Genomic DNA, 27,691 nt, shown 5'->3' on the forward strand with positions numbered 1-27,691 from the left:
GAACCCCATGTTGTTGAGAACAATTGTGAGAGAACCCTACCCGAAACCTTTGCATGGAACCCTTCCCTTAACAAACTCCTACTCCATGGCAAGGAAGGAAAAATTCAGAAGCCCAAAAATCAAGAAGAGATTGTTATGGAGAGACATTGTTTCTGTATTAAAAAAAAGGGCACAATGTTCCAGAAGACGTTTTAGACTCTAAAATGAGGAACATGATAAAAACATACAAAACAATTAAAAATAGTAAGGCATCAACTGGAAGGGAGGGGATAAGTTGGGATCACTATGAAGCGACGGAGGAAATGTTTAGTGACGATAAAACTGTCAACCCTGGGTATACTAATAATAGAAATGGTCTTGTCTTAAACAAGGACAAAACTCAAAACTTGATGTGCAGTCTCAGTGTAAAAAATACCAATGGTGTACATTTACTAGGGCTTGAGATTGACTAACAACTAAAATGGGATATCCATATTAATTGTATTTGTAAAATGTTAAGTAAGGCAATTTACATGTTAAGACAACTGAAATCCCTGATTCCTATTGAGTATCTAAGGTCTCTGTACTTTTCATTTTTCAGAGTCATATAAACTATGGCATTGAAATTTGGGGGCATGCTTCTTCTGTCAAACAAGTTTTACTGCTCCAAAAAAGAGCAATAAGGATTATTGGTAACGCTAACCCACGTGTTCATTGTAAGCCACTTTTTTCACAGCTGGGCATCATGTCTGTTTACAGCTTGTGTGTTTTCAGAGCACCCTGCTTTGTCAAAGACAATCTAGACAGTTACACGCACAGATCTAATGTTCACAACTATAGCACGAGGAACAGAAACAATTTGAACATTGAATATTGCAGGTTGTCTTTAAATTATAACTCCTTCCATAGAGTCAATATCAGGTTATTCAACAGGTTACCAACCCTTGTTAGAGCTGAAAATGATGCTATATTTAAAAGGAGATTAAGGGTGCGATTCATAGACGGCACTTTAGGCTAAAGTATACTTTAGCCGGGCTAAAGTCTGCTTTTTCCGTTTCATAAACGCCACTTTAGAGGAAAAATGGCCGAATCGTCACTTTACCGTAAAGTGCCCAACCGGAGCTCACTTTAGGGCTAAAGTGTCCTTTACGGATGAATAAATATGGCTGCACCGGCTGTTATTGAAGTTGAAATATGAAGATATTTGGGTTACGGAAATGAATATGAACTAATTTTTTGGTGAGAACACAGCAGCAAACTGGCGCGTTTCAAGAAATAACCATACAAGTAATATATGTCTTTTCCCTGAATATATATCGAGTCGGTATTGATGGAGATGACCCAATTCTTATATTTTGAAGTTTAACTCTATCGGTCGTGTGATAATTACAACACAGTAATTGGTTGAACAGGTTAGCATAATTTATGTTGATTTTATATACAAGTTAATTGTTAAGTTCTTAGGTTATTTATACGTTCATATTCTAGAATTTTCCTTAAAGATACTTGAATATGATAGCAAAATTCTGTTTACATTGGCGTCAATAGCCTTCGTAAACAAAGACTTGATTTTCATATCGTTTGGCCAGCCAAATACTATAGTACGCTTAAACGCTTAAAATGCAATGCAAGGCGTAGAAACTATAGTTTCTACACCTTGCATTGCATTTTAATCGTTTTCATTCAATATTTGCTTAATGTACTCTTTCCGTATGCCTCCATATCACGCTTAACATGTTTCTGTGATTGTGAAACTAGAGTCGAGTTTCTGTTTCGTTTTTCGACTATACATTTGCATGTTTACAATGATGATATAAGATCTCGTCATGAAAGGCAGCAATAAAAAGTAAAACGTACTTTCCTTCATAGCCATATTATCAGCAGCAAAGCAATGTTTTCTCGAGGATGTAGGATTGTTATGAAATGTTATTTACGCAGCATCACAGACATTTTTTACTGCAAAATTCGTGAATGGATACTCGGGTTAGGTATTCACATATGTCGAGGCATCTTTTAAAGTAGACAAAGAGATATTTATTGATATAAGCCCATTCTCACATTCAACATGTTTCATTGCGTGGCCATTCATTCATTGGTTTTGATGATATAGATATTCTTGACTGTACATTCTCGTCGATTTCTCTAGAATATATAACCCCTTAGGTCAACATTCCAAGAATTAAAATATTGGTAAGCACAAAAGAATTCAACAAACACCCATACCTCATTCAAAATATGCGTCCAACTGAGACAATCACTGATCGGTAAATCTTCAAATTAATTGGCAGTTTCAAGTTAACGCGAGAGAATTTCACTATTTCACCCACCTTCAATGAACGTACACCATCAAACTTCGACTAACATGTAGTCCAAACAACCGTATGCAGTTAATCATAGAAAATGATCATAAAATGACGTGAAAACATCAGCATTTGAATATTTACTTCGCTGGGTACATCGAAGGGCATTACCAATGCACGAAGCTAATTAAAAGTGATCTTTTATTCAGCCAACTCAGTCATTAACGTACAAAAAAGCTAGTGGGGAAAAGCTTTCAATGACGCAGTATTCATTTAAATTTGCACATAATATGAGAAAATACAGCTTAATAAGTCTTAGCAAAATACAACACGAAAACCCAGTCGCCAGAAACATGTAAACAAGTACGCATTTAATATCGTGTGTCATCTTTTTCTTCACTTTTTCGCAGCGTTCATTGCCAACACTCAAAAATTTCAATGCATGATCGAGACTTTAGGAGCTAAAGTTCCACTTTATAAAGTGAGATCCTTGGAACGACTCTGAAACGAACTTTAGCTAAAGTCTCACTTTACCGTAAAGAGAGACTTTGTAAAGTGAGCAATTTCAGTGTCGTCTATGAATCGCACCCTAAGGGTTTGGCTTGTGCGATATCCCCTTTACTCTATAGATGAGTACTTTGAATTTAATGATATTTGATTGTGAAATGTGTTTTTATGTGTTTGTAATTTGTATTGGACGACACCTAATATGGTTTACACCATTTCTCAAGGGGAATAAAATTATTATTATTACTATATCATCTTTTCTGCCTGCTATTCCTGGCACAAGTTCCCTAGAACCCCCTCCTCCTACCTCATCAAACTCTTCACCTGTAGAGCCTTCTTCTTCCACTTCTACAGCAAATATATCTGCAGATGCATTAGCTGTTGCTAATCAGATAGAAGACCTACCTGAGCTTTGTGAGAAAGCAATGAGAGACAAAAAATTGTATGGTCTTAGGAAGCAACAGTTACTAGTGGAAAAAGACCACATTGAAGCAATCAATAAGTTGACCACGGCAATAGAGGAGTGCAATGCAATACAGAGGGAAAGAAATAGAATACTTCAATCACTTGTGGATAAACGATTGGCAATATGTAAATTGCAAGTAATTTGTAAATCGTTATTTTCATTTAAAAATGTTGTTGAATTTATTTTTTATCAGTATATAGAGAGAAAAAAATGCTACTCAGCAGTTTCATTATAGGTGACCGAGACGACATTAGGAATTATAGGCCAACATCTATAATCTCTCATTTTGGAAAAGTCTTTGAATATGTGTATTGTAAAAGAATGACTGATTTCCTTGAGATCAACAACTTGCTCTCATCTCATCAGTTTGGTTTCCGTGAGGAGAAATCTACTGTACAAGCACTTTTTGATGCGGTTGACTTTACAATTGAACAATTAAATGAAAATAAAAAAATAATGGGGATATTTTTTGATATGAGAAAAGCCTTCGACTCTGTGGACCATGAACTCTTGCTGTTAAAATGCTTATCTCTAGGCATCAGAGGTATTTCTTTAAATTGGCTAAAAACCTACCTATCTAGACGAAAACAGAAGGTAACCATTCGACAAAATGGCATAAATTACTCATCCTCACTTAGGGAGATAGACAAAGGTGTACCACAAGGGTCAGTACTAGGTCCACTGTTATTTTTAATATTTATCAATGACCTACCCAATAAGCTGATGGAAAACCCTAATAATAAGTGTATTTTATACGCTGATGATGTCAGTGTTCTAACATCCAGTAAAACTGAGATTGAAGTATTAAGATCCAGAAAACCATTAATAGAAAGTATGACTGAATGGTGTACAAACAACAACCTGGTTCTAAGTGCTGAAAAAACACGAGTGCCAATCTTCTCACATAGAAATTCTCCTTTACATGATGACTTTGATCTCGGTATGGCTAAAAATAGGGATGTATCGATTCTCGATACCACCGATTCTTGCGACTAGGTATTGGTATCGAGAATCGATCGCCTAAAGTCGATACCGATACCGCCGATACCTATACCAACCATGTCAAAAAGTACTGATACTTCATAACTACTGATACTGATTTAACTTGCCGAATAATCCTAATTAATTTTGAATGCATGATTTATCACGTGAATATTTTTTGAACAACGACATTTCGACTCAATTCAATATACAATTACTATCGGGCATTACCGGCATTACTACTGCGGGTAAGCGCAGCGATTGCAGTAAAGTTTGTCATTTGTTTTATTTCAATGCGTGAGTACCGCTGTGGATTGCCATGGCCTCCTTTATAACAGGCCTTGACATGGTGAAATGGCAACGCTGTGCAGGGGTCCTACTGAGAGGTTCCGTCGCTATTGTGTTGTATGTGAAGCTGATGTACTGCGTGTGAATAACGCTCATTTTTAAGCGTCTTTAGCGTTGTAATTACATAATTTTGGAGTTTATAACGTTCATAAAGGTAAGTGGATTGATTTTATAATGCATTTATGGGTGTAAGTTGGAATGCGATGTGTATATTGTCATTTGTGAGTGTGGCCATGTGGTCGGCTTTTTGTGTTGGACAATTTAGTGTGCAGGTTTGAGATTAATTGTGATATATATCTTCTCCCATCATGTATGCGCGACGAAGGTGGGAATAGGATGTGTTCCCGCATTATTTCCTATCCGTCAATTTCAATCCATAATATTCTCATTCCTGGGTATACATGATAGTGTGTGATATAGTCATCTTTTGGATGTCATTTGTTGTGAAGTCATGCAAATATTGGATTTCGTAGAAATAGGCGACCTTTATTTATTGATTTGTTTTTTTACGATTGAAGACTGTTAACGAGAGATGTAATATTGCATGATTTGTGGCCATTGAAATGTGTACTGAAATTCACATTGTTGTCGATGGACATTAAATAGAAGTTGTTATGGAGGGAATAAACTTTTGCTGTTGTGGCATAGCGCTTTCATTTGACTTACGTCTTTGTCCATGTTTTCATTCTAACGGGTGTCAATTTTACTTTTAAAGATGCCCCGGCGTTGTTGTGTGCCAGGTTGCAAGAGCAACTATTGTTCGGAGAAGGATAGTGGAAACGTCAGTGTGTTCTACTTTCCGAAAGATGAACGCCCTTCCATACAGCTCTCATGAAGTAATGTCTTGCCTTTTCTCATTAATTAATCCTTTCTTATCATTATTTCAGATTAACATTGGAAATAAGAGAATGGAAAAGTACAGAAATATGCTTGTATGATCATGAACACAATGGTAGACTTTGTTCAAAAGGAATTTGTATCAGCCAATGGATTCATAGCCACTCATCTGTTTGAAGCCAACTCTTTCCTGAAGGGGTATGCGATAACTTCGATAAATCCACCAAAATAGAGGAATATAGAGTTTATACTGAAGAATCAACATGAGACTGAGGTAGTTTCCCTTCCATACAGCTCTCATGAAGTAATGTCTTGCCTTTTCTCATTAATTAATCCTTTCTTATCATTATTTCAGATTAACATTGGAGATAAGAGAATGGAAAAGTACAGAAATATGCTTGTATGATCATGAACACAATGGTAGACTTTGTTCAAAAGGAATTTGTATCAGCCAATGGATTCATAGCCACTCATCTGTTTGAAGCCAACTCTTTCCTGAAGGGGTATGCGATAACTTCGATAAATCCACCAAAATGGAAGAATATAGAGTTTATACTGAAGAATCAACATGAGACTGAGGTAGTTTCCCTTCCATACAGCTATCGCACATAATGAAATTTCATTATCCTTGCTTTTCAGCTGATCACATATGTCTTTCTACTATTTCCTTGTTATTACTTTGGAACATTGCGAAGTAGACCTCATGAAATTGGTTTTACAGTTTGTTTTTAGTGATGGTAAATTGTCATGTATCTCTTCATTAGTTTTTCTAATTGAAGAGCATGATTTTGGGACCTTTTTGAGAATGAACTTTTTATTATTATATTTTTGAGAATGAACTAATACTTTGGAACATTGTGAAGTAGACCTCATGAAATTGGGTATACAGTTTTTTTTAGTGATGGTAAATTGTCATGGATCTCTTCATTAGTTTTTCTAATTGAAGAGCATGATTTTGGGACCTTTTTGAGAATGAAAATTGCTGTCATCAAATTCTGTAAATGTGGATTTTATCAATGAGTTTTCTTTGCCTTTAACATTTGCACTACTCCATAATTATTGCTGTGGAACTTTTTCTTTTTAATTCAGAGGTGGGAAGAGATTTTTTCAGGCTGTTCACCCCTAAGACGTGTCATGCCAATAGTTCCTGCCAGTGCCCTTAATGGCTTTACTAATGAGTGTACTTATTTTTTTAAGTTCTATAATGATTTGCTTATTAATGGGTGTCAACTCAGAGGCCTACATGCGAACCTTTTTACCTAGCCATTCTTTCCTGATCTATTGGATATTTTATTAAAATATTTAATCCTGTTTTTATTTATAAATTATGTTCATTGAATACCATTAATGGAATAGAGTTTTAATGTAATGATAACAACCATTGAAAATTCATTAACATTATATTATGTCATTACGTTCTTGCTTTTTTGACTCCTCCTAGTTGATGATGATGTAAATTTATGAACTTTTTTACGTTACATTTCAGTTACCTTTTCATGGTGTTTCCTAAAGGAGCAAGGATCGGGATGCCTTCCGTTTACTGAAGGATATAGTTCAACATCATGATTTGGAATTGCAGTGAAAGGCTTTGTCTATTCCTTAAGGAAATGGAATGTCTACACTTGGAATGACTTTGTTCAGGCTTCTGTTTTGTGTTGAAATTCTCGAAAAGTGAAATACATATGAATTTCTTTGATGTATATTTACGTACTGGATTTTAAATATTTTTCTCATGCCTATTTCCTTGTTTACAATGAAATAAAACTTGTGAAATGTTTACTCCTTTCTCTTTTCTAATACCCTGCCACATATGGTTATTGATGCAGTTTCAGGACCGAATCTTAAAATTCTTAACCCAGCAGTAGTCATGGCGCTTCAAATATGCAGATCTGAATCTAGCGAATATGAACGTTTTAATTCTTAATGAGTGAGTTTGCATGCCAAGTTTTTAGTTCCTTACAAGCGTAATGTTTCCACAACGGGGAGTAATCCTTAAGATTTATCTAATTTTCAACTTACAAAAGTATGAGGGAATGTACAAATATCAGGTGAATAACAATGCCGCAAATCTGGAGAATATACATAACTTTCGCGGAAGGCTGGTTATTTCAAAGACTTATTAAGTTACTACCAAGGTGAGAAATTCAAGAGATTTACTTACTATGGCATTTACATGTATCAGACGAATAATACTGCCGTGAATTTCTCACTGAGAAAATACGTAGCTTACGCCGAAGACTGGTTCTTTCACAATAAAGCTATCGAATTTGTTCCAATATTCCGCAGATAAACTTAAGTTGTTAACGTATTATTTAGAAGTCGTAGCGCTTGACAATATTACTGTAGTTTATGTGACACTAAGCGGTACGAATCGTATCTTTCCTTCGTCGCTCACCATTCATTGACAGACGACGCAGGAAGCAGACCCCTTACTTCGGGGGCTGGGCTGGGGGACCCCAGCCGCTTGGTAGGACCCCTGACGTCACGTAAAGCGATGGTGCCAAATTGCATGTCATGGCCTGTTATAAAGGAGGCCATGGGATTGCACACAGAAAGGAATAGTGAACGCTTAGGGAGTATAGTTCTGGTGATGAAGTTTGGTGAATAACCTATTATAGTTCACATGTTATAATTAAAGTTTAGTAAATTGTTTATTTACTAAACATAACGTTATTTTTTACCTACTTTCATTCCAGAATCCCAATTAAGCCTAGTCAATGTAATGGCTTCAGAAGCTTGGTAATATTATAAAATCGACCCAAACAATGAGAAGTTTGCAATGTGGCATTTGTGGCAAGTTAGTTTCAAGAGGTGGCACTAGTAAAACGACGACTAACTTGTTAAAACATTTGAAAACTCATGAAAAACGTGGACAAAAACTTGAAAGTGCGGTATTTACTAGGCCCAAACCTAGAATTCTAACCCAATCAGTGTCAAGTGAACCAAGTACAAGCATTGAAATAGGACATGGATCCACTAGTAAAATAGAAGCATTTTTCAAGCCCCGAATTGAAGCCTCCCCGGGAAGTACAAGCATTAGGCCTAACTTGGATACTAGTGCTGTAAGTCTAGAATGTGACGATACTGATGATCCAGATGACCTATCAGAGTTGAGCATAGATGTAAGTGACCACTGTGATCATTATACTGAATCTGTATCTGAACTGCCAGTAGGCCAAAGTGCATACTCGCCGACATCCGATGCATCAGGATCACCATCACTTTATCCAAAGGTGATCAAGATAAAAAAACGAAGCAGCTTACCCTTGAAGGCACTTTTGACAGGGTAAGAAAATTTTCTCAGAATGACGAAAGGGCAAAAATGATAAACAACTTAATTGCAGAAATGATTTGCATTGACCTCCAACCATTTACAATTGTTGAAAATAAAGGGTTTTTGAAACTTTTGAGACATTTAGAACCAAGGTATACTGTACCATCAAGGAAGACTTTTTCCAATAAAATTTTATGTGAGATGTATACTAAAATCATAGGTGAAGTAAAGAGTGAGCTCAAAGAAGCAAAATATATAGCCATCACCACTGATATGTGGACGTCTATAGCTCAAAATGACTTTATGGCCGTTACATCCCATTTTTACAAAGAAGACAGAAATGCAATTACCTTGACCCACAGATGTTTGGATGTGGCACCATTTCCAGAAGTATCACATACAGGGGAATGCATTTTAAATTTTCTCAAGTCAGTTTTTCATGAGTGGGAAATTTCAGACAAGATTGTTGGAATTGTTAGGGATAATGGACCAGACATCACAGCTGCTTTGAATAGAAGTATTTATGAGGCTTTTTCATGTGTTGACCACACCTTGCAACTAGTTATTAAAGATGGCTTCCTTGGCAACCCAAAGATGAACAATCTAATTAAAAAATCAAGAAAGTTAGTGGGGAATTTTAAGCACTCTGCTAAAATCTCGAAAAAGTTGAAAGCTGTCCAACTACAGCTAGGCATTCCTGTGCATCGTATGGTACAAGACGAGCCTACCAGATGGAACAGTACTTATTATATGTTGAAAAGGCTTTTGGAGCAGAAAGATGCAATTGTATTGTTGTCAAGCAAAGGTGATGCAATTCTTTCGGTGGATATGATCCCTGATGACTGGAAGACAATGGAATTTGGGGTGCAGCTACTGGAAATATTTGAGACAGCAACAAATCAACTAAGCAAGGAAAATTCAACAATATCTGAAGTAAGTATGCTTATATGATTTTTCAGCAATTGTAAAACCTTGGAAAAAACTTACTTATTGTCTGTAACCTAAGTTACAGAAATATAATATAACTTAAGTAATAATTAGTAATTTAACTTAACCTATAATTTTTTTCCAGATTATTCCCCTGATCCACACAGTTATGAAGGTAACTAAAAATCAAGATGAATAAAATCTTCTCGGGTCAAGCACCGGGTCAGGCTTTTTGAGGCCAACGTTTCAATTAATTTTTCGAAGGGATCCTAAAATCGTTGTTTTACCCGCTGACAAAGGGAACGCAACAGTTTTGATGCCCACTGAAGAGTATCACAAAAAAGTGAATGAGATTCTTCAAGATGAGTCCTACAGAGTCCTCGACAGAGATCCTACGGATGCTATCGTGAGGAAGACTTCCGCACTCATCAAAGACACGAAGATGGAGCCGGAATCAAAATCCAACCTTACGGTGCGGGGAGCCGTTCCACCAAGGTTCTATGGTCTACCTAAGGTTCACAAGAATGGCATTCCACTCAGGCCCATCGTGAGTGCTATTAACGCCCCAACGTACAATCTGGCAAGGTATCTCTCTTCCGTGTTGTCGCCTATAGTTGGGCAATGCGTACATCATATTAAAAACTCGGCCGAGTTTGTGAAGACACTTCGAGGTATACGGCTTAATCCTTCAGACATCATGGTGAGCCTTGATGTAGTTTCCTTGTTCACAAGAGTTCCATTGGAAGACACATTTAACATCCTGGAAAGTAAATTTGACGAGATGACAGTTAGACTGTTCCGACATGTCCTAAAATGAACCTATTTCCTTTATGGAGGAAAATATTATGAGCAGATGGATGGAGTTTCTATGGGATCTCCTCTTTCTCCAGCTATTGCCAACCTCTTCATGGAGGATTTTGAAGAAAAAGCTCTGCAATCGGCTTCACTTCGACCGAGGTATTTCTTCCGGTACGTGGACGACACTTTCGTCATTTGGCAACATGGACGGAATACACTTGATGACTTTTTAAGTCACATGAATCAACAGCATCCTAACATCAAATTTACCATGGAGGAGGAAAATAACAACTGCATTCCTTTCCTCGACATCCTAATTCAAAGGAAACCTGATGGGACTCTTGGGCATAGTGTGTATAGAAAACCTACCCACACTAATCTTTACCTTAATGGGAGAAGCCACCACCATCCCTCCCAAAAGCAAGGCGTCTTGACCACCTTAATACACCGAGCCAAAATAGTCGCTGATGCAGAAAATCTCCCCGCTGAAACTAAACATTTAAAAACTACGTTCAAACGTAACGGATACAGTGACAGAGATTTTCGTTTGGCCTTGGAAAGAACCATCAGACCCCGTAAACCAACAGATGAAGATAATGAAAAGCCATTAGGAAGAGCCTGTATTCCCTATGTATCCACCATTTCGGGGAAAATCGGGAGAATTTTACTTCAGCACAATCTACAGGTGATCTATAGACCTCCGAAGAAAATTCGGGATGGGCTCGTAAGAGTTAAGGACAACCTTGGGCTCAGGGTGCCTGGAGTGTATCACATCCCTTGTGAGTGTGGCCTTGCCTACGTTGGAGAGACCTCTCGTACGGTAGAAGCAAGAATAAAAGAACATAAGAGGCACATAAGACTTTGTCAACCAGAAAAATCGGCCTTGGCAGAACATAGCCTCGATATGGCGCACTCCATAAATGTTGACGGCACCAAAATCCTTTGCCGTTCTGATGGGTACTGGGATCGAATTGTGAAGGAGGGAATTGAAATACGTCTCGAAGACAAAAGGCTTAACCGAGACTATGGGCAGAACATCAGCCAAATATGGAGACCGCTGATAAATAAAATACAACGGTCGCGGTCACAATTCAGACTCCAAAACCCTTGAGCCAAATTTGAATCGGCTGGTCAACAATGGGCCTCAACCGTCCGTTGGCTAGCTCGCTATAAATATCCGGCGTAGACCAAGCTCGGCATTCAGTCTCAGCCCTGAAGACGATGAGTGAGGTACTCATTGAAACGTTGGCCTCAAAAAGTCTGACCCGGTGCTTAACCCGAGAAGATTTTATTCATTCGATTCGCCGGGAAAAACTACGATCATTTAAAAATCAAGATGTTTCAGGCTCTGGTCTCATGGGTCTAAAGAATGATTTAATTTCCTCAATGAAAAGGAGATATCCCTCAGTTGAGGCAAATTTAACCTTGGCATGTGCCACCATCCTTGACCCAAGGTTCAAGGACCTCCCGTTCCAAAGCCAGGACCATTTGCTGGCTGCCAAAAATAAATTGCTAAGGGAAATGGAAGGGGAAGACTCATTCAATTCAAGAATACATTGGACAGATTCTTCTACAACTAGTGGTGTCCCAGTCTCAGTAGAAGAGTCAAGTAAGGAACAAGGTTTTTGGACACGATATGCTGAGATTTTTAGCCAGTCATCCCCTGTGCAGCAGCCAACATTAGTGGGGTATGCAGAGGAGCTTGAACAATACTTGCAAGAGCAACCACTTAACCCAAATCAAGCCGACATGTTGGGCTCTTACTGGTTTTCCAGTCCTCATTTGAGACTGAAACAAGTTGCAAAAAAATATCTGTGTGTGCCTCCATCAACTGTTCTTAGCGAAAGACTATTTTCAGCAGCAGGAAATATTTGCGATCAAAAAAGAAATCGCCTTGACCCAGAGAGGATTAAAATGTTGGTTTTTCTAAACAAAAATCTGAAATAGGCTTACATGTAAGTGTCACGGATGAACATATTTAGTTCCTGATTTTAAAACTAATCTCACATAATCTTAAGCAATTTCTTATGTTTTTGCAATGTATCTTAAATATTAATGGCATATGTTACTTATGTGTGACTAGAAAAAATGGTTTTATGGACAATATAATTGTTTCTATTTTCGTGAACATCTTAGGACTATATTTTTGAAATGGATGTTTTAAAAGCAATTAATAAAATTAAGGTTTTTTTGCAAGAACAACTTTAAATAAAACATTGATGGTATCATTGGTATCGGTATCGGGAATCGAGAATTTATATTATAGGTATCGGAATCGGTATCGATAATTTTAGGTATCGACACATCTCTAGTTAAAAACGTAAAATTCCTTGGTATTTATGTCGATTCTTACTTAAAATGGGAAACACATATTGATTTCTTATGTAAAAAACTAAATACTGTTTTCTATCTGATGTCTGTGATCAAATATACTGTCAGTCTAGATGTGTTGAAGATGCTTTACTATGGTCTGTTCTACTCTAGGATATCATATGGTGTCATGCTCTGGGGTTCCTCACCTAAGTTGCACAATGTTTTTTTAATTCAAAAGAAATTGTTGAGGGTAATGCTTAAACAGCATCACCGAGCTCACTGCAGACCTCTATTTAAAAATCAACATTTGTTAACTGTGCCTTGTATATACATACACCACTCTGTAATCTATGCAAAACAACACCTTAGCGATTTCATTCAAATTAATAGTATACACTCCTACAATACCAGAAAGTGTAATGATCTACATGTCACACAAAAAATTTTTACCCATACCACCAAAGGACCCCGTGCAATGTGCACGAAACTATATAATAAGTTGCCTGCCTATATAAAATGTGAAAATAGAATACTTGTATTTAAAAATATTGTTTTTACTTATCTTCTTGAAAAATGCTTCTATAGCATTAATGAATATTTGAGTACATAGCATGTAAGGTTTCACTGAGTAAAATTTTTATTCGATGTGTATATTGTACTTTAACACTAGAACTACCGATGGAGTCATTTTGACTCCTCGCCATTTTTATTTCTCTGTCCTGTCTAAAATTTTCCGAATTCCGGCCTGAAATTCCGTGACTTTTATTCATTTTTGGCACAATATAAGGCTTTGCGATTAAAATAATTCTAGAAAATAAAATAGTGCACGTTTTTCAAAATTTACCTTTAACTACCAAAGGGAGTCATTTTGACTCCCTAATGTATTTTGCTTGTCTTTTCACCATATAGTAATATTTATTCAAGTATTTATCTCTTCTTATGTTAATAATAATTAATTGAAATCAATCAATGGCTTGAATATACAATTATTTTCCTTTTGGCCCATATTTGCGAGACTTTGAAAGCATTTCTTATTTTACAGGTCTGTGTTTGGATCTACAAACTATGTGAATGTCCTGATATTATTTTACCTTTCAATAAAGTGGTGAATATGCAATTCATATCATTTTCAAATTCATGTGTTTAGAATCCGTCGTGTGTGCCCCTTCTCCCTTACCCTTTCCTTCTTGCCGCCCACCTTTGCCGCCGCCCGCTAATACGGCGCATTGCGCTGCAGCACTATTATTTCAGCCTTGACTGCGTGGAAGTTGATTTTCAAATATATAGAAGTACCTTTGATATACTGATTCCCCAGAAAAATTGATACACTGATGAACCAGGAAAATAAACCAGTAGAATGAAATAAAGTTACTGTCCTATCACGTTCTGACAGCGCTGGCTGCCGGGTGCCGCACAAGAAAACCGTGCGCTGTCCTTTGCATTAGTGAATCCAGTGAACTCTCGAGTGGACTGCAAAACTCCTATGAAGCAAGGATCATTCTTCCTGACTGGCAGTATGGCTAGAAGAAGTAGTCGAAGGCGTGAAGAAGTCCTATCTATGTTGCATTCTATACCGGAAGGTGAATCGGAACGCGAAACAAAAGATCATTTCGGCTGTGACGAAGTCGAGGATTTTATTACTCAAAACGTTTCTAGCGAGTCTGAAGATTCAGACAAAACGCGTGCAAAATATAAGCAGTAATTTACATTTACTTCCCCTTTCATAGGTAGTTACAAAAAAGGTATTATCTACGATTATTTATCGATTCGTTTATACTGACTCACATAAAGCGATGTACAATTGTGGAACCACGCAGGCAAAATTACGAAGATTTTACTCTTTCCGATGTGGAGCTAGTTGCATGTATAGCCATATTTTATGCACGTGGAATATCAGGTACAAATGATCACTCTATTGAGAGTATTTGGTCAAACGACTGGGGAATACCATTTTCTGCAACGAACGACTAGGTTTGTTAACATTTTGCAATGTCTAAGATTTGATGAGAAATCTAATCGATTCCATCGGTTCAAAACTGTTAAGTTTGCCCTCTTTTCAATAGTGTACGATAGTTTCATAGAGAATTACATTGCTTGTTACAAACCTGGTCCGTACATTAGTTGATGAACAACTTTTTCCCAGTATAATTAGGCATATTTTACTCTGTGCATTCCTTATAATCCGGACAAATACGCCCATGAATATTGGCTACCTGTTGACAAGGATAGCAAATATCTTGCAAACGCCTTCCCTTATGTTGGAAAAGGTAATTCACTTCACGCAGATTGCCGTTTAGCAGTACTGAAGCTATTGCAACCCTTTCTGAAAAAGGGCGAAATGTTACTGTATATAATTACTTTACCCCAGTCAAACTCGCTGAACAGCAAAAAATCCACGGTACTAGGTACCGTGGGGTACCACATTGTGGGAAAGGTAAATAAAAGAGAAAAGAAGAACCAAAAGATATGAAATCACAAATATACCGCAAGAATATCTACTCAATGATAGCCTATCTACTCGTTGGAAAATACTCCCGACTCAGCAGGTATTCATGGATAGTGTGCAATGAAACTACCTAAAACATTTCGCCCAATTCGTTTTAGAAAAAGCTCATTACAGAGTTGGCTCCTCATGTTAGATGTGGATAAAAGCGTTGCGTGTCTAATGCCGCAGATTCTTCTGACGGGTTTCTACAAAATAAGTATATCCAGGCAAAACCAAAGTGCAAAAATAATCGATCAGTTGGGAATTGTATGACCTGCCAAAAGTCTTTGTGTGGGCAATGAAAATGAACGACAATGCTTGAACTCTAAAGCACCTAAGACAAATGCGTGGCGTATCAACAGCAATTTTTTTGCTTTATTTAATTATCTTCCCAACTTCCATGTAGCCTAAGTAATATTTTTGATCATTCAAACAATCAATCATAAAATGTGTTGAAAAGTCTACGTTTGCTGTTTTATCCAATTCCTCTATTAACATTCTATTAAAACAACATAACATGTAAGAAAAAAGAATTTCAAAGCAACACTGTCGAATTTCGCATTTTTTTTAATTATATTTTTTTGTTAAAACGATGTCTGAAATATCGCAATAATCAACAAAAATGATTAACTAATACAATGTATCAATAAAAACAGACATAAACTGCAAAAATAAACAATTATATGGTAGGAGTCAAAATGACTCCATTCGGTAGTTCTAGGGGGGGTGTCAAGTCCGGTATTCCTAGTGTTAAACTAATATTTGATATTTTGACGTGTCCTATATACCTGCCTAGTGTGTAACTAGTGTATTGTATCACTGTGGACAAATAAAAAATTCTAATTCTAATTCTATACATATTTGAACTAAAATTCATTATAAATATTGTCAAAGAATGGCCATTATATTATTTCTTTTGGCAACTGCCTCTGGTAAATTTCCTTGATTCTCATTTCTTACATCATGATTTCCAATTGCATCTACGATTTCAGTATAAACATCTATTTTGCCTATTAGTATAAGAAAGTTGTGTAGAACACAAGATGCTGCCATTATGTCACAACCAAAATCTATATCCTGTACATCTAAATATTTTAGGCACCAAAACTTATTTTTTAGGAATCCAAAGGCCCTCTCAATAGCCGCTCTAATTTCACTCAATTTTGTGTTATAATTAGTTTGGCGTGGGCTCAGGTGTCCTGTATCCCAAAATGGTGTCATCACGTTGAGGAACAAAGGGTAAGCGGACTCTCCAATTAAATGCAAGTCTTGAGGCAATAGTGGATTTGCATCACTGGTAAGACGGTCATATTAAGGACTCATCCTAAAGACATTAGCATCATGCATTTGCCCTGGCAGTCCAATAAAAACATCCAAAAATAATGTTCGATGGTCACAAACACCTGAAAAATTCAGTAAGAATGTATCGAACTCCAAATAAAAAATCAGCCTCAAGTAATAAGGTGTCATATCAAGTGCTCAAATAGAATACTACAGAAATATTTTTTGAATTATAGTAAGGTACCTTGCAAAATTACCGAATTTGTTCCTTTACGATTGTAATAATCATATGCATTTTGTGGGGGTTTCCTACATTTTATATGGCAACCATCTTTAGCAGCCACTACTGGAAAGCCATGAGATATTACTCTGAATGCCTGAAATGAACATAACTGTCAGATTGAAGTTCGAACTTGAGAATTTCCTGGTCTCCACTCACTCTATCAAGGAATTATTCTTCCTTTTTTATAACAAATTTATACTGAGATAAGGTGGCACTGGATTGATTTAATGACTTACATTGGCATTACCTATAAGAGTCCTACATTCCGGCCACTTTATGTAATTTAGGATTAAATGTTTTAGGATCCTTACAGTCTCCCTAAGGACATAATGGCATGAGCTCTTGGCAACACCAAATCTGTCCCCTACTGCCAAAAAACTCTCCTGTTTAGCCAAGATCCACACTGTCACAATAACTTTCTTTGGAAATTCAATTAACCTACTTCTGCTCCCTTCATGGCATTGCCAATTACATTCACCAATTCCTTAAATATAATATTTCAAATCATTCTCATAATACTGATATGAAACACGACTGTTGTATAACGCAGGCTGCTTATTGAGATTTAATAACCCGAAAAATCATCCATGATATATAAAAGAGCATTAAAATCATTTTTGTTGCGTATTATGTCTCATAGTTTTCTCTGTTCAGTTGTAATTGTCTGCCGTAGGCTTCCTCGTGTTCCCGAGGAAGGCGCTAGTAGTCTCCTGGCATCTTCCTTCGCGAAGACTCATCACAAAACCAGAGCAGTTGACGAATAAGTGACCCGAGAGGCAGTCTCGCTTTTCTCCCTCCCAGGCGTAGCTGAGTGTTCCACCGGACTATGCCCACCCACCCCTGCATGCTGCTCGCTGGTTTTCAACGCGTTCTCACCACTGCTCCGATTCTCCTGACCTGTATTTTCAGGCTTCTTATTATGTAGTTTTTCATTTTAACTGTCCATTATTTGTTTAACTTGCTAAACCGACAAACTAAAAGAAGAGACAATTCCCACATTTAATTCGGTTTAGCAAGTTAAACCGAATTAAATGTGGGAATTGTCTTTTTTTCCCTTTATACAGTCCACTTGATTATATCTTTTACCCCACAGTTATAATTTTAAAAACATTTACATATTTACCTGAAAACTAGCCCTAGATATACGGAAATGCTCTTTAAACAGATCGTCCTGAGAACAAGGGACTGTCCTTTCATAGTAGTTTTCATTCCGCGGCCTATTTCTTCTGAGGGGTACGGCTAAGGGTTTTCTCCTTCAGAATCCCGCCTCACGTTGAATTAAACCAAACAAATTGTTCATAATATCATCGTCTTGTGCAATTGAAATCGCCAGCACTTCTACTGGAATCGCATTACCACCCATTTTGAATTGTTTCTGCTATTTGGTCACGTGATTGATAACTGCTCAGCAACCGTTCAGCAGATCGCAACGACCGGTCGCTCACCGGTGAGGGTTCTCTTGATCCCGGTGAGTGTCTGCTGAACGCGACCATTCACTATGTTTTTGTGACAGCAGTTTTATGAAATGAGTCGTGCGCTTCTAAGAAAAATAAGGCATTGACCTCATTTGGTAAGTCTTACAAAACTGGCATTCCTAAAATCATGTTACCTTAAACAAATTAAGGGTTGAATGATACCTGTTTAAAAGTCCTGAACGACTTCAATTTTATTCACTGGAAGTGTGTTTCATGTTGCTTTCAAAAGATCCGATTAATCATAATGGCGACTGACATCGAAGAGTTAAAATCAGAATTGAAAGCCTTAAAACAGGACTTTTCTTCGTTTGAGGAACGATGTTATATTAGCGGATGCATTGCAAGCTCATTCAGTACCGCAAGCAACGAAGATCACCGTTACACTGTCTGAATCACCTGGGAAAGTCACCCGTAACGACGTGCTTGATTGTACTAATCCTCCCGCAGTTAAGGACGAGTCTTCCAGAGATGAAGCCCAGGTACACCATGAAAAGAAAATTTCTCCCATTTGTGCGGATCCGAAACTTTCTCCTGCTGTGGAAGTTGATAACGAGGTTGACAGCTTTGTGAGAGTTACGTATAAGCTAAGTCTAAAAGTAGGAATGTTATCTGCGTGTGACGAGTGAGATTAAGTAATGTGTGACGAGTCTTCCTTCTTTGGCATGCTGAGAAGGGTGAATTTATACATCGTACGTGTAAATAGCAAAACATCGTCTTAGTAATAGTGAATTACCTGAAAAGAAAGTTTCCCTCAAATGAATTCAGGTGTACTAACTTTGAGTGGTAAGATATTTAGCTCTCTGTTGCCTCTTTGAAGGTCCTAAGTGATCTCCTCAAGGCTGAAACTTGGCCCGATGATGTTAGTTTTGGCAAATATTTCCCCCCAAAAAAATCTAACTCAGCACAACAGTTTGGTGACGAAGTTAAAAGTGCTCCCACGACAATCGACAGTGAGATCGAAAGTAACACGACTTCCCCTATAAGTGAAATCAGCGATATTCCCCAAATTGCACCACGTGCTCACAGCCAACGATCATCTTATGATACAGTAACCAGAACTGCAACAGGTTCTCTCAAGTCCAGGAAAACATGACTAAGGGCTGACCCTACTTCCAATCCTAATGCAATTTCATCTTGTAATATATTTGGATTTTCATATGCATTGTCTCTATGTAAAAGTGCATTTTGTTGTGCAATTGCTTTGGCACCAATAAATGGGAAGTAGCATTCCTGAATCACTCAAGCTGCGACCGTGAACGAGCTTAGTCACTACATGGCAACGAGGATGCCCAACTTCATGGAAAAGTTTATCTTAGGGGTGGATGATTGGGAGTCATACGAGGAGAGGCTGGCGGAATACTTCATAGTTTGTGACCTAGGATCAGAAGCGAGTTGCGAGGTGAAGAGGCGTGCAATTCTACTTTCTTGGATAGCGAAAGAGACTTACGGGGTGCTAAGAAATCTGAGGGAGCCCAAAAAGCCCTCAGATTGCACGTATGTTGAGATCATGGCGAAGGTGCGAAAATATTTTAATCCGCAATGCTCAGTCATTGCGGAGTGCCATAAATTCAATCAGAGGTTACAGCTAGCGGCAGAATCGGTCGATGAGTTCTCTGCCGGACTCCGAGAGTGCTCTAGATACTGCAACTTTGGAACGTTCCTGGACCAAGCATTACGAGACCAGTTTGTGTTGGGCCTGCGCGACAAGGCCATTGTGCAAGCCCTATACTTGGTGGACGAGGACCTGTCCTTCGATAAGGCTATTGAAGTAGCTTCCTCGCGTAAGAAAGCTGCGAAGAACGTCGCAGCGTGTTCGGCAGCACAAAGTGAACGCGATGTCTATTTTGTTGCACAGGAGGCCGCCATGATGGGTGCATCCAAGAAGACGAGGAGGAGTTGGGAGTCCACAGGATTCGGAGACGGAATCAACCACGGCAGAAAACAAGGATGGGAGCCATGGAGCCGTCCGTCCAGAGGATCCAGCCTGACGGAAAGATGCCATTGCTGCGGTTCAGGTGGACATAGGTGGAATGCATGCAGATACCGTTCTTACAGATGCGACATCTGCAAGAAGGTTGGACATTTAAAGGCTATGTGTAATGAAGGTATGGACGTAAGATTCTGTGGTAGAGTATTCCCTGAAACTCCTTGTAGCGGTAAAGGTGGGAGCTATGGCTCAGATAGTACCCTGGGGGTTTAGAATGTCAATAAGGGATATGTATTTAAAACTATTACGATTTGATCTTATTTCATGTTCGTGGTTTACATGATAAGAATGATGGTCCCTGGGTTGCCCGAGTGATAGTGGACTCACGCGTTATCAGTATGGAAATCAACACGGGTTCAGCAATATCAGCCATCTCTGAGGAATGCTACCTCAAGAATTTTTTGCATTTGCCCTTGAAAACCACTCTGGTCAAGTTACAGTCGTACGCTAACACCATAATAAAACCCAAAGGCACCATTAAAGTCGTAGTTGTGTACAAGGGTTGTACAGCGAAATTAAATTTGTTTGTTGTAACAAATGGGGGACCTCCCCTATTGGGACGAGATTGGTACAGGGAATTAAATTTTCCTTCTCCCATTAACAAGATCGAATCAGTGCAGTGCAGTAATGTCGCAGACATTTGGGAAAAGTTTAAGGGACTTTGGGATCCAGGTTGTACTCTATGTTAACAGATGAGGGTGTTCTTGTCCACAGGCACATCAACGAATTGAGAGCAAGGGGAAGCCTTGAATCAGTAGGGATGGAGGTTGAATCAAGTGAAAGGGAACCGGTAGTGGAGTGCAAAACCACCGAAGCACCAGAGGAAGAGGAAACCACTTTCTAGGGGTGAGACACCTGACATGTAGGGTTAAGACTGACACGGGGAGGGAAAATAGGAAGTACCCACTCAGGCTGAGAAAGGAGAGAGTTATTTTTGATTTGTAAATGTGCATTCTTTTAAATGGAGGTAATATTGTTTAGATGTGTAAATCTATTGAGTTATTTTTGATTTGTAAAAATTACATCTTCGATATTGAGCTAACATTGTTCGGTATGTGTATATCTAGTATTGATAATGCAAATTGATACCTTATTGAAAGGGGAGGATTGTAATATATTTGGGTTTTCACATGTATTGTTTCTATGTAAACGTGTATTTTGTTGCGCAATTGTTTTGGTGTCAATAAACGGGAAGTAGCGTTCCTGAATCACTCAAGCTGCGACTGTGAACGACCTTCGTCACTAAACATCCGATGCATACCTCTAAATGTTCTTTATTTTAATGCTCAATCAATGCGGAACAAAACTTTTCAAATTGAATGTGTTATTCAAGAACTTGAATCTGATATAGTGATTATTGTTAACACTGGCTAAGAGAGAATGAGATCTCCGTTCTTACGCTTCAAGGTGTCATCAGGTCCAGATGGAATCCCAGCAAAGATAATATCATGTAGCTATGATATGATTAAGATTCCACTTCTTCATTTAGTGAATGAATCTCTGAGAATGGGTGTCTTTCCAGCTCCCCTGAAGATGTCCAAAATAGAATAGAAAATAAAAACATGGGGAGAATAGATGATTTGAACAACTACAGACCAATTGCTCTGCAAAATTCATTTTCAAAATTTTTTGAGAGAATTGTTTATAATCGTACAGTATCTTTTCTGAATAAGGACAATCTTCTTTCTAGAGGTCAGCATGGGTTCACCTACTGAACTTAAATCAGATATAATCAATCTAGGTAGTAAACTCAATGCAGGTATTGATGAGATCCCCTGTTTTGTATTATCCTCTGCATGTCTTCAAATAATGGACCCACTCCTATACTTAATAAATGAATCATTTCGCCTTGGAAAATTTCCCCAAGCACTGAGAGAATCGAAAATAATTCCTGTTTATAAAAGAAAAGGTGAAGTGAAGGATACAAATAACTATAGGCCAATTGCCATACAATCACAGATCGCTAAAATATTTTAAATACTCTACTATACTAGGCTAGTGCAGTTTCTGAATGTACATGGAATGATCTCGAACTGCCAGCATGGATTTAGAAAAAATAGATCCACTACCACTGCTATACACGAGGCCATGGATGTAATTCTATCTTCCATGGATAGTAGAAGATACCCACTAGGTATTTTTGCGGACTTCTATTCTGCCTTTGACAATGTCAACCACAACCTACTACTTGAAAAAGCCAACAGACTAGGCATCCAGGGTACCCCCAATGATTGGATCCGTTTCTATTTGAAAGAGAGGTCTCACAGAGTAGTAATAAATGTTGATGGCATAAAATACAAATCTGATTCCAGCAGATCTGACTGTGGTGTGCCTCAACGGTCGGTCCTGGGTCCTATACTTTTTCTGATGTATATAAATGACCTTCCTTGCTACTTAAATTGCACGGAAACTGAAAAGGTTATCCTCTATGCAGACGATGCTAACATCATAATCTCATCACCATCCTATCCTAACATGGTTGCCAACAGTCAGAAAATACTAAATAAAATTAAGCTCTTGGTGCAAAAATAAGTCTGGAGTTAAACCTTGATAAATCCTTGGTAATTTACTTCTCCAACATGCACAGATACCAGAATGACCTCATGCTTAACCTAAATGGACAACAACTATTCCAGGTGCAAAGTACTAAATTCCTAGGCATCCAATTAACAGCTAACTTATCATGGGCTGAACATATACAACATCTCACCACTAAACTTAGTTCTACTTGCTTCCTTGTGCGGTCAATTAGATATACTGTCAACAGTGAGATATTGCATACCCTATACTATGGTCAATTCTATTCGCAAATTATTAATACCATCATTTTTTGGGGATCAACTGCTTCAGCAGTAAAAGTCTTCAAATTGCAGAAAAAAGTGATCCGGCTTATGGCATTTGCACCTCAAAGTACACCATGTCGCCCCTTATTTAAGAGCTTTAATATCCTCCCACTCCCATATGTATGCATACTCGTAACTTTGTTATTTATTAAAGCAAACTTACGGCAGTTCCTGAGGAATTCTGACTTTCACCATCATTACACCAGAAACCAGGATGCACTACACCTGAACTATACCCACATTAAAGCAACCACTCAGGGGCCTAAAGCTATAGGTCTGCGAATATATAATAAATTGCCCAAAGAGATAAGAGGCATAAATAGCATTAACTGTTTCAAACAAAAAGTTCAAAAAATATTACTCAAAAAATGTTACATAAAAAATTGTACTATTCAACCGAGGAATATTTTCAAGACATGTCAAAATGACTTTTATCTGACTTTTTTATTGCAAATCATTTCGTGTAACTATTTAGTAAAGATAATCATAATTGTAAAAATATTTATGTATTATATTGTATATTGACGAATCCTATACCATGTATATGGTCTCTGGACAATAAAGATTATTATTATTAGTATTATTATTTACGAATATTCAACTCTGAAATATGTTCAGTATATCATATATAATATCTCTCCCGCAAACTACCCCAGTTATATTTGCAGATGACACGAACATCATATTGAAAAGCAGCAGTTGTGAAGTATTACAGCGAAAAGTTAACGAAATGGAGTGCAATTTACAAAAATGGTTAAAATTTAATGAGTTAACCCTTGATGTTGATAAAACAATCTTTGTTGATTTTAATCCCACAAAACAAAAGTCTGATCCAATAAATTTAATTCTAGACAACTTTACAATCAAGGAAGAGCATCATACAAAATTCCTAGGAGTTTGGATTGACCGTGACTTATCTTGGGATGAACATATAAATAAATTAGTAGGAAAATAAAACTCACTGTGCTATGCAATGCGCATATTAGCTAAATCCACAACCCTCGATGTTCTTCAGGTAGTTTATTATGGGCATATTTACTCAAGAATAACACAGGGAATTATCCCATGGGGATCCTCGCACTACATGAAAAAAATATTTCAAATGCAGAAAAGAATTTTAAAAATAATGAAACAGGTTCCTTTAAGAACATCCACCAAACCAATATATGCAGAACTCAACATTTTACCAGTACCATGCGTTTACATATTAGAAACAGTGTCCTTCATTCACAAGAACCACATGTCTTTTGAAAAAAACTCTCATTTTCATAACTATAACACCAGATCAAATGAACTCATACATCTAAAAAGCCATAGAACAGCTAAAAGACTGAAAAGTTTAAACCACCAAGGATTCAACATTCATAACAAACTGCCATCTGCAATAAAAGATCTGGAATATCAGAAATTCAAATTATCCGTAAAAAATATCCTGAGAAAATATTTGTTCTATGATGTAAAAGAATATATGCACTGTGTCTTTTAAGATTTATCTTTGTATACTGTTCTTAACCAAAATGACCTTCTTGTTGTACTTCTGTTTTTTGTAATTGTAACTCATTACAACAAGTTGTATATTTTGTTTTGTGATGTAACTGACTTGATCATTTTTATGTAATTGTACTTTTTGACGACTCCATGCAAATGTATTTTGCCCACGAATAATAAACATTATTATTATTATTATGGGTAATGTTTCTTATTATTTTTTAAATGTCTTTTTTGTAACTAAACATTGACGTGCTGTATATCATGGAACATGAATGTACCAATATCTCCAGGCAAATAAATATCATTATTATCATCATCAACTTAATCTGATGAATGAGCCCATTACCCAAAGCAATTGTGTTAAATTTTTTTTAGGTCTTCTGGTTTCAGACAACCTTAAATGGACACCACTCATAGAAGCATGAACTGCATGTTCTGATATGTGTTTTATGCTGAGCAAACGCCATCCATCAACCGCAAATGGCTGTTGATATCAAATCTCTCAAAGGAGAAGTTGAGAAATTTAAAAAGTGATTCTAGCTCCGTTGTAAAACTCATATCTCCCCTGCAGTGCCTACAAAAAATCAACTGAGTAACAAAAGAATGAATACCAGTGTCCCTTCGCAAAAGGCTACAGTAAATCATCGAAATTAGCAGTCAGCTAACAACTTAAGTGCGAAATCTGCCAACAACCTAAGTGCGAAATCTGCCAACAACCTAAGTGCAAAATCTACTGACAGCCACTCCTTCATCTTATAAACCTAAATATTTGAATTTAACATTTTTGTGCAAAAAAGGATGTCATCGACGAAGGAAAAAGGACAGAATGTGAAATCATGTTCTCTTCGCAACAGCCAAAAGATCAGACACCGTGACATCATGTTCTCCTCGCTTGGCCAAAAGGGCAGTCACCATTTACGTGGGTCAAATTTTTAAGGACAGAGACAGTTGACGAGGTCAGACATCACGCCATCCAAAATATCGGCATTGCTTGTCATTATGTCGATAAAGAGTCTAGGAAAAGTTCTTTCGGCTCCTTAAAATAGGAGTAGATTCCACCAATCTTGATGAAATACTGAATTTGCAACATTGGCCGGATGATGCGAGGGTCAATAAATTACGCTCCAAACGAAATTTCTTCTGAGAGCTTAACTCCACTGATGAAACTTCTGAATCCATGGCTGAGGCAACCTCTTGACTATGCAGCTCGCTGCCTATCGCAGAGGAACGAGCGCTTTCTGTGCTACATCTAAACGTTCAGTGCTTACGAAATAAACTTGTTGAACTTAAAGCCTTAATAGACACCCATCAACCCGATGTGCTGCGTATTTGTGAACATTCTTCCCACTATCTCACTTCATGGGTACCTTGTTGCAGATGTGTATGTTTGTACCATCAGAAAATGGTGCCGTAAAAACCGATCCACTGTAAGTGCACCATTTCAAGCCACTGACTTTATATTGTCCTCACTTGACAACAAGCAAAAAAACTATGATAATCTTTTACGACTTCTCGAAGGCATTTGATTACGTTAATCACTCCCCTTCACAAAATTAACAATTTGGGAGTACGAGGCATTGCCAAGAAATGTCTTCAGTCAATCTTGTGAAACTTTCAGACGTTTAACCGAAACTTTCAGACGTTAAACCGAAACTTTCTGACATTAAACCGAAAATTTCAGATGTTAAACCAATTCTTTCAGACGTTAAACCGAATCTTTCAGACGTTAAACCGAAACTTTCAGACATTAAACCGAAAATTTCAGATGTTAAGCCAATTCTTTCAGGCGTAAAACCGAATCTTTCAGACGTTAAACTGAATCTTTCAGACGTTAAACTGAATCTTTCAGACGTTAAACCGAATCTTTCAGACATTAAACCGAATCTTTCAGACATTAAACCGAATCTTTAAGACGTTAAACCAAATTTTTCAGATGTTAAACCCAATCTTTCTGATGTTGAACCAAATCTTTAAATCGAATCCGAAAAACAATCTTTAAACCGAATTCGAAAAAATCATTTGACTGAATCAGAAAAATCTTTAAACTGAAACATGAGGGTTATCCTTGGGAGGGGACTTCAACTGTACCTTATCACCCACACTAGATCACTCAAATGCGTTTGAAATGAAACCAAGATACGCCGCTGCCTTACGGTCCATGGTGAACTCTCACTGCCTACTTGATGTACGGGGGCGTCTACGACCGACTGACCCAGGCTATACTCACTTGGACCACCGGAGAGTGGACACAGCCTCTAGATTCGATAGGATCTACGTGTCTCAGTATCATACACAAAAAGTCAAGCGGATAGAAACGGTATCTAGTTTTTCAGACCACAGGGCCGTTATAATTAATTTAGAAATATCAAAAACGAAAAGGGTCACCCCCCACTGGCGCTTCGACAACATAGAGCTCAGTCCATGCTTCACAGACGACTCATGATCCCAATGTCGAGCACAAACGTGAAGAAGGAATTGAACACCATCAAGATAATTGCCAAGTCCAACGGGTACTTGGAAAAACTAATTGAGAGAATGTACCGGAAAAAAGTGAAACGTCTCGCCATAAACGAAATATATAAATCAAAAGTGAAATAAGACAGAGTGAAATGGTGCAGAATCCCATATCTCGGGGAAACATCATCGAAACTGTCCAAATTGTTTCCTAAGACTGAGATAAGGCCAGCGTTCTACAGCTTGAGAACCTTAGGCAGCTTGTTGTGCAATACCAAAGACAAAATCAGTGATATGAAGCGGAGTGGAGTATATCAACTTGTGTGTCGTGATTGCAATGGCACCTATGTTGGCAAAACCGGAAGAAACTTCGACATTAGGATAAAAGAGCATCGATTATGTTTAATCAACAATAACCATTCCTCGAACTTTGCTAGACATCTCATAGAATGTGGTCATGATAGTAATTTTGAACCAAAAAGTCTCCACAAAGTCAGCAACAGCACCAGACTCGACGCCTTGGAGCCGCTAGAAATTCTTCGAGGCCAAAATTCGCTGTCATTAATGTTAGTCAACGAACAATTGTATTCTTGGAATTCCCCCATTCTCAATGTGTTTTCTCAACCATACCCCTCTCCCCCTCTAAGTTTCCCTCACAACCC

The 27,691-nt window shown here is 37.7% G+C and overlaps 1 protein-coding gene and 1 long non-coding RNA gene across 3 annotated transcripts; both read left to right on the top strand.

Annotated features, from left to right (window-relative positions):
• The first annotated feature begins 4,540 nt into the window (after positions 1-4,540).
• LOC124169631 lies at positions 4,541-7,195 on the top strand. Of its 2 annotated transcripts, XR_006867181.1 has the most exons (4): positions 4,541-4,735; positions 5,469-5,692; positions 5,774-5,997; positions 6,905-7,195. It is a non-coding gene; the product is annotated as an uncharacterized LOC124169631 (long non-coding RNA). The 2 variants fall into 2 exon arrangements; XR_006867180.1 differs by having other exon boundaries at positions 4,553-5,692.
• Positions 7,196-9,044: 1,849 nt separating this feature from the next.
• Positions 9,045-12,399, top strand: LOC124169272 (zinc finger BED domain-containing protein 4-like). The gene is made up of 3 exons (XM_046547834.1): positions 9,045-9,625; positions 9,765-9,810; positions 11,754-12,399. Exons 1-3 carry the CDS (start codon positions 9,287-9,289, stop codon positions 12,362-12,364), a joined length of 996 nt encoding a protein of 331 aa, XP_046403790.1. The 5' UTR covers positions 9,045-9,286; the 3' UTR covers positions 12,365-12,399.
• Positions 12,400-27,691: the final 15,292 nt, after the last annotated feature.

The sequence above is a fragment of the Ischnura elegans genome, chromosome 12, assembly GCF_921293095.1.
Source record: "Ischnura elegans chromosome 12, ioIscEleg1.1, whole genome shotgun sequence".
NCBI classification, from domain to species: Eukaryota; Metazoa; Arthropoda; class Insecta; order Odonata; family Coenagrionidae; genus Ischnura; species Ischnura elegans.

What these genes read in the sequence shown, in the direction of transcription:
- LOC124169272 (XM_046547834.1), top strand. Translation starts at nt 9,287, where the DNA reads ATGAACAATCTAATTAAAAAATCAAGAAAGTTAGTGGGGAATTTTAAG. An exon ending in AAAATTCAACAATATCTGAA is followed by an intron (nt 9,626 to 9,764) that starts GTAAGTATGCTT and finishes ATTTTTTTCCAG; the next exon opens with ATTATTCCCCTGATCCACAC. An exon ending in GAAGGTAACTAAAAATCAAG is followed by an intron (nt 9,811 to 11,753) that starts ATGAATAAAATC and finishes TTAAAAATCAAG; the next exon opens with ATGTTTCAGGCTCTGGTCTC.